Source organism: Protomyctophum parallelum, assembly GCF_964188405.1.
Source record: "Protomyctophum parallelum genome assembly, chromosome: 8".
Classification (NCBI taxonomy): domain Eukaryota; kingdom Metazoa; phylum Chordata; class Actinopteri; order Myctophiformes; family Myctophidae; genus Protomyctophum; species Protomyctophum parallelum.
The window spans coordinates 42,567,490-42,580,205 of record NC_139703.1 but is presented as its reverse complement, the minus strand read 5'-3'; the positions used below and the strand labels follow the sequence as shown (position 1 = coordinate 42,580,205).

Genomic DNA, 12,716 nt, shown 5'->3' with positions numbered 1-12,716 from the left:
GCATCCGGCTTTACTTAATCATCACTCAATATAGAGTTGATGTTATGTTACTGAAGCATGCCAAGCTCAAGCCCCAGTCAACATGCTGGATTGGACTTTATTGTATAACTTTAATAGTTTAGTTTACCACCAGAGCTGTTGAATCCCTATGCTCAAATACAAACATTTTCTTGGTCTGGCTGGTAGTATTGGTTTTTGCGGTCAGGCACATGTGACCACAAATCATTAGTTGATGGGCTACAGAGAGTGGATTTCATGCATCACTATCTAGTAGGCCTACATATTATGCACACACATACAGTAATGTAGAACATAGCAACAATGTAAAATATGTACCTGTAAGGGTACATTTTGACATAGTATAATGATCCACTATTTCACTGTTTTTCACTTTAATATTAGTTTAGTTTAGTTTAGTTTAGTTATTTCTTTGCCTAGGAGCCTAGATTACATAGGCTATGGTTAACTCTCTGGACTTTAAAGCGTGTTGTGGGGCACATACTGTACCTCCAGAACTCAATTCTGTTTTAGAATAAACCCATGTGATTAAATCCCATTTCCTCCGCTGTTTCAGAATTTTCTATGAGCCATTTTTGTCTCCCTGCATTTTTCTTACATATGCAATTCCATGTTCCTTGCCTCTGCTAATTGCAGACTATGATGCCACAAAGAGCAATTTCAGCTCGTTGAGGGGAGGCAAAGAAACAGAAGAGAACTATTCTCTTGGCCTCTGAATGACTCAGCTTCCAAGGGCTCTTTATTAATCTTTTTACCTTTTCACCGTGCCACGTTTTAGTGAGCTGACTGATTGCTATACATAGAGCATTATTTACCTTTAATCCTCCCGAAACTAAAACATATCGCCATTACGTCACCACCATCGAAAACCATTGGTTTTATACATACAGTATACATATACATAGTATATGCATAACTAGCTCTCAATGATTACGCAATAAAGATGTGGATTAAAGGACCCACACTAACGGACTGTTTCTGAGGTGTCTCAAATGTCTGGGCTTTTCCCTGAGGCTGTCAGAGCCCTGAACAAGGACATGAAGGACAAAAAAAACTAAACCTACATTCAATCTGATCTGTAACCCCACATAGTTTGGCTCATTACTTGCACTGAATTGTGAATACTGTTCTAATGCCACGGCAACATTTTGCTGCTAGCACCTGTATGAGTGAGTGACAAATTAACCCTGCTTGATTCTCTAGATTCTATCTATGGCTATGCTATGAGTGAATACTACATTTGGGCAGGTTGTGGTAGGAGACTTCACCCTTCTCACACGAGGTCTGGAGTCTGGCCAGTAGTAGCCCCGGAAACCCAGACGTTTTAATTTCCAGGGAGAAAAAAAAGGCCACAAAAAAAAGCCAGTAGTAGTTCAACGATACATTTCAACATTGATACGATACGATGTTGACGATACGATACATGGACGATATTGGTTCATTCATGGCGATATGATACAATGTGTGTGGAATGTGTGGATACTGGATAGTGCAGTTTTAAAGGAAACATTTATTATTAAAACGGTACAATACAACAACGCTATTAACCCATTTTTGGCAGGAACCCCCTTTGGTGTTAGCATTATGCTATGCTTTAGCTATTGAAAAATAGCATATCTACAAGCTCTCTGTGGCGCGCTACGAGCTTGTAGGTCTGCTATTTTTGAAAAATCTAAGAACGACTGACATAGAAACATAGCTTTTTCAGAAAACTGTCAGGATGTAGAAGACATTCTTAGAATCTGATCTCAGGTCAGAATGGATACTTCAATTTATTTTATGCAGTTACTCTATCGTTACACCCCTACTGGCCAGTGGCCAGGTACCATCTGTTCCAGGGCAACCCAGGAGTGTGGTGGGGAGTTTGCAGAGAAGCCAGGGTCAGGGGGAGTACCACAGGAGGCTGTCTGGTCCTACATGCTGCTGCCATTGGGATTTTCTCATGCTTCTCAAAGAGTGCATGCCAGTTGGCTCTTATGAACCCTGAGCTGTCATTCCCCATGCATATCATTCAGAATGATTTAGTATGCCTAGTGTAACGGGAAGCCTCATTTGACCACAATCAGAAATTGCAGTATGGTGCCGACTGCTGATAAACTGCCCACATTTTGTTTTGTTTATATTGTATCTTTAATTTAATTGCATATTGTATCAAATTCCAACATCAACCCAGGAACCCTGCCTCATTTGAATGCAGAATTAATTAAAACAAATGTAGCACTTCAGTGACCCCTTTAAAAAACATTGCTTCGAGCACTTCTTTGTACCCCCACACCCTTTGAGAAACACTAGTGTACATAGTTATTTATGTCATTATTGCAGCAAATTGACACAGAAACTATGACCCCAACGAAGAGCATGACTGAGCTGTGGACTTTACAAACTTTGATTTACCTTCCTGGTCTTGAACTTTGATCCTGCTTCACTTACAGTAGTTCCTACAGGATTTGATGGAGGAGTTAACCGTGGTTATCTGGTTTTAAATCTATATTGACAAAAATATTGGCAACTAATTCACATTTGCTATCTGTGGCATGACTTATAATGTGGAATGTTCCAAACTGTGAATATACAATACATTGATCATCAAATAAATTGCTGATTGTGTTTTCAAGTGGAGCTTATTCATTGCCTGATGGCAGGACATGGTCTGTGTCCTGGCCTTTTATGCATTATTAGCCCATTAAATCGTTAAAAGATTTGTGTCATTTTAGATTTTTGCGTTAGCTACTCACAATTAGCAAGCTCACAGCAAATCACTTCGTGCCACACTGTGAGCTTGTACATCTGCTATTTTTGAACATTTTTGAAAAATCTTGAAAGTGTGAGAACTACTAGTTTGGAAGACATTTGTAGAATTGGACCCAGGTCTTAATGGGTTAATCCCTAGCTGTGCCCTGGTGTTGCGCACCAAACACATGACAGATGCAGTACCTGCTAACACAGTGTGGCACTGTGACAGGTTGTAAGCTTCTATATCTGTTAGTTTGGTTATTGTTGCTATTTTTGGTGTGCGATATATCGTGCACAACCAAGTATAAATCATGCATAACTTGGATGAAAGCCGCTGCATGCCATGCTGGTATTACTTGCTTGATTGAGCATGTGGTCACCTCCAGAGTGATTCTCTCTGAGGACAGATGGATATGTCAAAGTCACTGCCAACTTTTGTTCACTTCAGATGAGCGGTGGTGAGGACTTCTGTTTGGATAATACAATATTGTCTTTTTGATATAACTATATTGCCAATAAATCTTGTATTTTCCACAAAAATAATTTTGAAGACTATCATAATGTTTTTACATTAATTGATTCAACTTATTTACTTTAAAATTCAGAAACTTTGATCAGTTTGAATCAAGTGAACTTCAGCAGTGTGTACTGCAGAATTCCAAAAGTGTGAGAGTGACACTACCTGGGCTAAATTAAAGATTATTGGTTCCATCTCCAGGGTGACTGTGTTCTTCTTTTGTTATCTTGAACAAAATACTATACCCTCATCTGCTCACTCATTCTTGGCCACATTGTGTTAGAGCACTGGCGATACACGTCCTATTTAAAAAATAACTACAAGCTACAACACGTTGCATTGTTGTGAAATTACATTGTCAAAAAGGGACAACAGGTTGAAAGTGATAAGATTTACAATGTTGATTTTAATGACTTGTCCCTCTTGTCTTGATTCAGTTGGGATGAGAGCAGCTCGATCAGCAGTGGTCTCAGCGATGGAGATGGTGGTTCAGACAACCTCAGCTCGGAGGAATTCAACGTCAGCTCTTCTCTCAACTCTCTCCCCACTACACCACTGGGGTCCAGACGCAACTCCTCTGTCATGGTGAGTGCACTGTATATCTATTATAATGGAAAGAACAAGATTGTCCTGTTAGCCACAACAACTGAACTGATGCATCGCTATTTTGAGCATAATAGGCAAACATCTGGCAAGAATATACGATCTGCATGCTGTTTTGCGATGTGAGCTTGTAGATTGGCTATTTTTAGCAAAGATATAATTGAGGGAAAAAAGGAGATGACCTGTGTAGACCCATAGGGGACCCCAGACAAATATATATTATTGTATATACAGTAAATGGTTAATAAATATGTGATGATTAGTTGGTTGAGGGAAAACTCAATTCAAGTCAGCAAAGTTATCTTTGTATGCTTTCTGTTGGCTGTAACAGAATTGTAACAATTGCACTGGTCAGGTACAAGTCAGTTACGTGTACAGTAAATCTTAAACTGGTAAGCTCCACTACAATAAAATAAAATCCCACCTGTGTGAAGTTAGGGGCAGGGAAGTGGAGGGGAGGGGAAGTGAGGGGTGCTCTTATCATCATACATCATCATTCTGGCCAATCACAATTTGTGTCTTCACTTTTTCCGTCTTCACTTTTGTCTTCAATGTTTGTGTTTACACAAACTCGGAAACCTGGGCATAGGAGGAGCTTGCGCCCCTCAAAAACACCAAAATATCAGCTATATAAAAGAACGGTATTCTTTTTAAGTCCTGTTTAGAGATGGAATAATAGTCTACTCTAAAAAATGATAAATGCATTCTCCTGTGCAAATTAAAGGCTGAAGCCTCATCTTTTTTATTATGTACTCCTTATCTCAGCTCATGGGTAATTATATTATTGGCTTTACAATCAAAGTATGTTTGGTGTCACATTAAGTCTGTGTCATATTGTTTGTTATTATCATTTATTGTTTTGTTCTATTAAGCATAAACCACACCAGTTGCAACTCCTCGCAACAAAACCGTTTTAAGGTCACCACACCAATGCTACTCCTTGAGTTGCAAGGAGTATCGAAGATCAATTGTAATCACTTAGCTCGTATCATGTATCTTCATGCAACTAAAATAAACTCTGGATTAGGTTTCTACCTTTTTGTGACTGCTCTTATTTTATGTATTTTGTATTTTTTAAATTGTTATCCAAGATTGTCATCCTTCCCCTCATCCCCTCACAACTGGAATGCAGACATAGAGATTGAGCAAAGATTACAGAAAGCGGAGAGATTACATCCATACAGAGTCTGCTCCTCCTCAGATAACACAGACACTGTCTGAGACCGTCCTGAGTTGTTACTCATACTCTTCTCACCCTTGTCCTCCCTGCCCGTCCCAACCAGCTTCGCACCGATGCGGAAAAGCGATCCCTGGTGGAAAGCGGACTGTCTTGGTACAGCGAGGACGGCAAGGCCGTCCACAAGCTCGACGGCGGAGTCTACGACACGGGCAGCCTCAAGACCGAGGCTCCGAGCAAATGGAGAAAGAAGCCTCCGATGCAGGGCATGGGTGAAGACACGGGGTGCAAAGGGGAGCCGAGGAAACCTCATAGCCTGGGTCAGTCGGGAAACTTCAGAAAAGGACGCAATCCTCCCGTTGGCGTGACCTCCCCCATCACCCACACCTCTCAGAGCATGCTGAAAGTTGCTGGTAAGATCGGTTAACATACTGTATTGACCATGTTCACACATGGTGTTTCCTAACCCCTGAGTATGACGTAAGAGATAAATGGCCCCTGTGTGAGTATAATTTTGCTCCCATCAGCCTATCTGACTGGACACTGCTATTTGTCTGTGACTCTGAGAAAGTCTGTCTATTCTTTCTTGTCTGTCTGCTGTTATGGCTCGCTGCTTTACTTCCCCTCAGTTTCTCACTCTCTTGGTCTCTCTCTCCCCCTGGAATCCCCCTCCTTAAGTGGGTGGGAGGGTTTATTTTTGTGATTTGCTGACCGGTTTTAGCAAGAAATGTATGTCATCCATAACCTCTGGTAAATGGAATCCAAATGCGAGCTGGTTTGTAGAGAAGCCAAGGTGGATATCTGCTCGGTATCAAATTAAATGTAGAAGCTTGCACTGTTGCCCAGATTTGATTGGTAGCACTGCACAGTATGTCGGTGGGGAAATGCAATGAACGATGCACTTAATTTAAAAGACCTGTCTTTTATTTTACTCGAGTATTAGTTTCAAATATAATAACTGAAGGCATGCTTCTCGTTTGTCTCTGAGAAAAGCTTATTTCATTGCCTGCTGCAAACCATCATCATATTTTGCTGTCGTTTAATCTGTTGTTGTAATGTTGTAATTAAGTCATAGATTTCCTCGCTGATGCAATTCAGTACAACGCCTTCAACATGTTTGTCTTTCATTTCAGCTAATATGAGTGATTAATATACAGTGTCTGATTGTATGTGTTTTGGCAGAAATCTGATGGGGAAAAAATCATGAGTGTGTTTCAGTTTGCGTGACTGCTAGGCGGGAATGATTCCAGTGACCAGTAGGGTTTGTTTGACTCATTAGTTTAAGTAAACCTTAAACCCAAAATGTATATCAAACCTGAAATGAAACCTAAATTTACCCTCTTCTTTTTTACATCAACCTCCCCATCTATGGAGTTGAGGGATATCTGCGCTGAAAACTTCACTACCAATATCAATGATAAGCACAAATAATATCCTGAATATCATAAAGATAGTGTACAATATGTTACAAGAGGGTCCCTAACCTTTCTATACCAAGGACCCCCACATGGCCATAGTCTCTGCCCCTATTTCAAAATTGCTTTAAAAAAAGAAAAAGTGTCAAGGTATTGTGAGGTTGTGAGCTTCTTTTCTTTTTTTCATTTTCCTCTCCTTTCCATCCCCCCCCCCCCCCCCCCCCCTCTGGCGCCCCCTGAGTGCCACAACCCCCACTTTGAAAAGCACTGTGTTTTCTTACAGTCCATCCAAGATTTATGTCAGTAGGTGAGTCATACAGTACAGTAGATCTCGTCATGGGCACATAAAAACATCTGAAAGTAAACACAGATGTTCCCTGCTTAGTGCTTATGTTTGTGTGTGCTGACAGTGCTCTAATAGCTTGAATGATATACAGTAGATCCTTTTATGTGTCTCCACCCAGTTAGAGAATAATGATGTGTGACCAACCTGATTTATCCATTCCAATGTGACTCACAATGCTGTCATCAGGCCACCTTCCCGCTGGCATTTTGACCTTTAGATCATCGTCTGTCAGTGCTCTCCAGGCACAACTGGACCTCAATGTGAAAAAGATACTGAAATATTGAGTGAGACTGTCGTCATTTTATACTTCTTTCTTTCTTTCTTTCTTTCTTTCTTTCTTTCTTTCTTTCTTTCTTTCTTTCTTTCTTTCTTTCTTTCTTTCTTTCTTTCTTGCAGCACCTAAAAGTGAGAAGCCACTGGACAGATCCAAGATGTCCGTCAAGTCATCGGGCCTGCAGCGTTCTCGCTCTGATGCAGGAAGGGACCACCACGGAGACTACCGCAAGCCCCCGTCAGGCTTAGTGAAGCCCAGTGTCGGAGCCTCCTTCGGCTACAAGAAGCCACCCCCGGCCACTGGCACTGCCACGGTTATGACAGCAGGGGGCACCACCATCTCCAGTGGCTCAGCCACCGTGGGCAAGATCCCCAGGTCCTCTGGCATCCCTGTGAAACCCGTGGGCGGGGGAACACCTACAGGACGCAAGAACAGCTTCGATGCCAGCAGCGAGCATGGCTTCCTCGGGCCTAATGCCCGAAACAGCCTTCAGTACCGCAGCTTGCCGCGACCGGCCAAATCGAGCCCTCTCAGCGTGATTGGCCGCCCGGCGACGTCCCGGCCCACCTGTGGCACAATTGACACCGGTCTGCTTAGCCTGAAACCCATGCCCCTTTCCTCCACGAGTCCACGGGCGAAGGAGCCTGCAACTTGCAGCAGTAAGATGGCCAACCGGAGCAGCAGCACAGGCCCTGTCAACCAGACAGACAGGGAGAAGGAGAAGGAGAGAGCCAAAGCCAAGGCTGTGGCCTCCGACATGGACTGCTGTTCTCTAAAAGGAGACAACAGCCAATCCGAGTGCACAGGAGAATCCACTCTAAAATTGCATGGTCTAAGACGGACCAGCAGTAGTAAATACCCTGAGCTGTCCTCGCCCACTACACCAAGGTCTGTCAACATTGATGTTTCTATACTGTATCGTTGACAGAAATAAATACACCAACTATACAGAACCAGAAAAGATCATGTCACAACATGTTGTTTACATTATAGCACTGATTGTTGTCACTTCAGATGAGATCTACTTTTAAACAATAATTAAAAAAAATCAAATGACGTATATACAACTGTTTATATAAGCAAGGGAAAAAGCAACTGCGTGCTTCAGTATGTATTGTATTGTGTACTCATGCCTTATGCAGTACTCTGCGAATATCTCCGAACAGCATGTGTCATGACTCACCCTTGTTTTCTGCGCCACCTGTTGACTGTTCTGTCTCCTCATGTCTAATTCATAGGATGCTCAACTGCAAGTCTCTGGGGCGTCCTCCTAGCTTCGCTCACCTAGACAAGGTCAACTCCAACAGCCTGGACTCTTGTGTGATCATCCAGGACCTACCACCCAAAGTTCCCCCTTACTCCAAGCTCCAGGACCTGGCTGGGTCTCGCGTTGGCCCTCGCCTCACTCCCAGCCCGGCCCCTGTCCTTCACATCGACTCCCCTGGGTCTTACACCAGCGAGTGTCTGAGTGGGCGCAGCTCTCCCCTGCTGTACCCCAAGCTGTCGGGCATGCACCGCAGCATGGAGTCCCTGCCACTCCAGATGAGTGTCCCGCCCTGTGGGAGGTTTGTCAGGACAGAGGCACATTACAAAGAGGAGACAAGGGGCACGGGAACCTGGGGGGCAGGGAGCAGAACATCCCTAAACCTCCCTGACAGGTGGGTCATGGCTGGAGAGTTTTGGCACTCAGTGGTGTTGACACCTGTACGTACCTGTGCCGTTCCAAAGGGAGGAACAGTGTTAATCATGTGGATTCCATTGGCTTCCCTTTCCAAATTTAAAGCCTGAGTTACTCTTAGCTGCATGCAGCAGGTGTTGCACACCGAGAATAGCCAATCTACAAGCTCACAACGCATCTCAGTGAGGGGCGATTCACACTATGGGTCCCGGGTGCGCACTTGGGACCACTTGGCAGATGTTGTGGTAGTGTGAATGATGCGTAGTTGCGTACCGTTCCCGGGAGCGGATCGCCCAACCATCCCCGGGACCACATGGGGGGCGGGTCTCTGGACCGTTGAAGGCTGGCGCAGACTGGCGCAGTATGCGCTGATCTTATTCTGCGGACTACATTGTGGCTCTTGGGCTTTGCTTGGCATATAGTCTCGGGCCGAGCTAAACAAAATAATAATGATGCTAAAGTAGAATCGATAGCAAACTAATCAAACACGACACTGGAGCACAGAACTGACTGACACAGTGAATAGCAGGCAGGCTGACAGTGAAGTAGTATAATGTCAAAGAGGCAATGCAATGCAGTGTGTCTGGATTTATTGGAGACAATGTCGCAGAGTTGATGGTCAGTGTCCGTGCGCGCCAGCCATCAAGCACACCGCCACCTGGAGGATCAAAGTGTGTTATGCAAGTGTACCCGGGTGCGCTGTTGAATCTCGGGCAATGTGAATCATGGCCAGCGGGGACCAGGCAACTGTATTCGGAAACGGTTTGAATGAAACGTACTCAGTCCGTCTCAGTGTGAATCCCCTATCAGTGTGATGTGTTGAGAGCATGTAGATCTTGTAGCTACTATAGCCGTTTGGACGGTGTCAAACAATTAACCAGGGCGAATGGATGACCAAACGCAACCGTCGGCCGTGGAGCACCCTTCCTTGACTAAAAAGGCAACATTCCCTGCGTTGACATGACGCAGACGGACGCCTGATGGCTGCAGTGGAGCTTCGGCGTAACACTGATCTTTCTACTGGTTGACCCCAGTACCTGTACTGTTTGATGAACTGTCTCTCATTATGTCTATTTATTATTCTCTCTATATTTATGGCAACTTGTCTTTTTTTACAGTTTGCAAACTGACAGGAACACCCTACCGAAGAAAGGCTTAGAGTATGTCTCAATAATAACTTCTCAATAATTACAGAATGTATCTGAAGGCTTATGCTCCATCACAATTAATGCTCTCTCTCTCTCTTCTCTCTCATGTCAGACGCTACAGCTCCAGCCTATCAGATAGTGACGGAGCAGGGAAACATGGGAGGCGTCACTCCCACAACATTGTCAGCATGACGGAGAGCGACAGCCCACCTCAGCTGCCCTCCCCCACCCGTGCTCTGCTGCACCCCTCCTCTGGCAAAGCCCCTCCTCTCACCAACGTCGGTGAGTCTCCAACTTCATCAGCTTTCCTGCCAAGTTCCAAAAAGTTCTCCTGCCATGAGCGTTTAACCTGATAAGACTGCAGAGACTCGTTAAGCTGTCAAAATACCGTTGCTTATTGGCTGTTTAAGCTTTGCAAAAGAAGGACAAAGTGCATTCCATGTCAACTCACATTAGACCAGTTAACTACTTAACTACTAAGAAACACCATGTTGACATACCATTATTAAATATAATATACACACTTTTGTGTTCTGAGGGGATATCACGTTATGCTATTAAACCAAGTGGAAAATGACTATGCCACATGTGGAGTCATTTCATTTTGGCTACAATATACTTACTATACAAAATAGAGAGGAAAGGTATAGTGTGTGTGTGTGTGTGTGTGTGTGTGTGTGTGTGTGTGGGTGTGGAGTGTCACTTAATCTATATTTATCTGTTTGAATGTTGTAGACCATCAGTGTCGTCTTACACTGTGTCATCAGAAATGGGGCGGCATGGTGTGTGTGTGTGTGTGTGTGTGTGTGTGTGTGTGTGTGTGTGTGTGTGCGCGTGTGCGTGTGCGTGTGCGTGTGCGCGACTGAGAAAGATTCAAACTTTTGGACACTGTACTTACCCATACAGTTTAATTTCTGTCACTCTCCATCACAACCTCACTCTCTCAACCTTTCTTTCATCGTAGTTGCCCCGATTTCGAGTGGCACCCACAGGATTACCCGCTCTAACAGCATAGGCCCCCCCAGCGAATCAGCTTACGACCTCTATGGTACATCTCCCCTTGGCAGCAGTATGTCGCTGGCTGACAGACCCAAGAGCATGATGCGATCTGGGTCGTTCCGTGAGCCTGGCGAAGATGGTGAGCATGCTCAGAGAAGCCCCCTTCTAGGGAGCCACGCAGCATGACCTAAAGCCTGACTTATACATAGTCACACAAAGGAGTCCCGCACTAAAAACAACGCACTGTGAGCTTGTAGATCGGCTATTTTCGGCATAGGACACTGGTGTGCAGTGAAGTATAAATCAGGCTTATTCTGTACAAAACCTGTCTTGTTTTTCTGAACAGAGAGATAAAGAGCAAGTATTAGGGATGAGTTATATAAGGGCCTAATGAGCTGAAAGAAAACTGGGTCAGCTTATTAGTCCCATTTCTAAGACTTGCTCTCCATCTTTGCTTGGATGTACTTCATCTCTTTAGTATTGTCAGCACTCTATTTGATACTAGAGTCCATCATTTCCTCTCACTGTGTCACACACACAACAATGTCGTACTGATCCTGTACATTGTGCTGTGTATATGTAGTAATAATGCATCGTACAGCAGAGAATGGGTAGCCATTAAAGTCTTCCACTTTCTCCTTTATTATTTTCCAGTGCATGGTTCTGTCCTCTCTCTGGCATCGAATGCCTCATCAACCTATTCCTCGGTGAGTACATAGTTATTTATCAACATATTCCTCGGTGAGTAGATAGTTACTTCTTGCAGACTTTGTTGCTTTTGTTGTTTATGAAATACCAAGTGTATTTATGAGCTAAACTGCTTTTTGTTCACTTTACCAAGTGATCATTTAAGATAATTTAAGTGCATTAAGGTGAAGACAAAGCATGCAAAGCACGCACGCTCGCACGTACGTACGCACGCACATACACACGCACACACACACACACACACACACACACACACACACACACACACACACACACACACACACACACACACACACACACACACACACACACACACACACACACACACACTGTCTGCACTTGCTCAATAAAGATACATGAGCAAGTGCAGACAATGTGCAGGTGTATTTTAGTCCCTAGATAGTGCCTGTTGAAATGACAATTAAATAATGAACAATCTTGATATATCTTTATTGAGCAAGTGCAGACAATGTGCAGGTGTATTTTAGTCCCTTGATATTGCCTGTTGAAATAACAATGAAATAACAATCTCGATGACAACTGTAAATACAGTTCTAACCCTGGAATACAGTTCTAATTGCAATGGACTGTAAATACTGTAGGCTACATACAATCCAACAGTTACAATTATGTTGTAATTCATTGTTTTATTTCTATTGCATGGGAATCCTTTCTTTGCTTCTTTTCTTTACTATTTTTTTCTCATTCCGTTTTTTTTTTAAATTATAATTCAATATCATTGTAACATCTGTAACAAAACTGCAAAAAAAGAAAAAGAAAGATGTCAGTCTGAAGTGTGGCTGAGACAAAAATGCAGACATAGCAGCTTCTGGGTTACTCTGTTTTTAACTTCTGGTATACAGCAGTGTTTTTAAGTTCAGGTATACAGCAGTGTTGCCTACATTTAACTCTCTTGGGTTACCATGTTTTAAGTATATTTATATTTACATTCAGTGACCTCTTAACCCTTCTTGAACTCATTCTCGCAATCATGACCTCAAATGCCCGTCATACTGTAAGCATACTGTCCTGATACCAACTCCAAGCACATAATTTAACACCTGTTATCTATCTCTAGCGTCAAACATATTTACTATGTC

The 12,716-nt window shown here is 43.3% G+C and overlaps 1 protein-coding gene across 1 annotated transcript in view; it reads left to right on the top strand.

Annotated features, from left to right (window-relative positions):
* nav1b (neuron navigator 1b) overlaps nucleotides 1–12,716 on the top strand; it is a gene marked incomplete at its 5' end in the record, with an annotated part of 78,091 nt that overhangs the window by 36,435 nt on the left and 28,940 nt on the right. Inside the window, 8 exons of the mRNA XM_083770838.1 lie at nucleotides 3,706–3,853; nucleotides 5,155–5,461; nucleotides 7,206–7,971; nucleotides 8,322–8,741; nucleotides 9,880–9,921; nucleotides 10,022–10,191; nucleotides 10,874–11,047; nucleotides 11,563–11,615. Of these exons, the coding sequence (XP_083626964.1) occupies nucleotides 3,706–3,853; nucleotides 5,155–5,461; nucleotides 7,206–7,971; nucleotides 8,322–8,741; nucleotides 9,880–9,921; nucleotides 10,022–10,191; nucleotides 10,874–11,047; nucleotides 11,563–11,615 (2,080 nt within the window). The remainder of the gene's footprint in view (nucleotides 1–3,705; nucleotides 3,854–5,154; nucleotides 5,462–7,205; nucleotides 7,972–8,321; nucleotides 8,742–9,879; nucleotides 9,922–10,021; nucleotides 10,192–10,873; nucleotides 11,048–11,562; nucleotides 11,616–12,716) is intronic.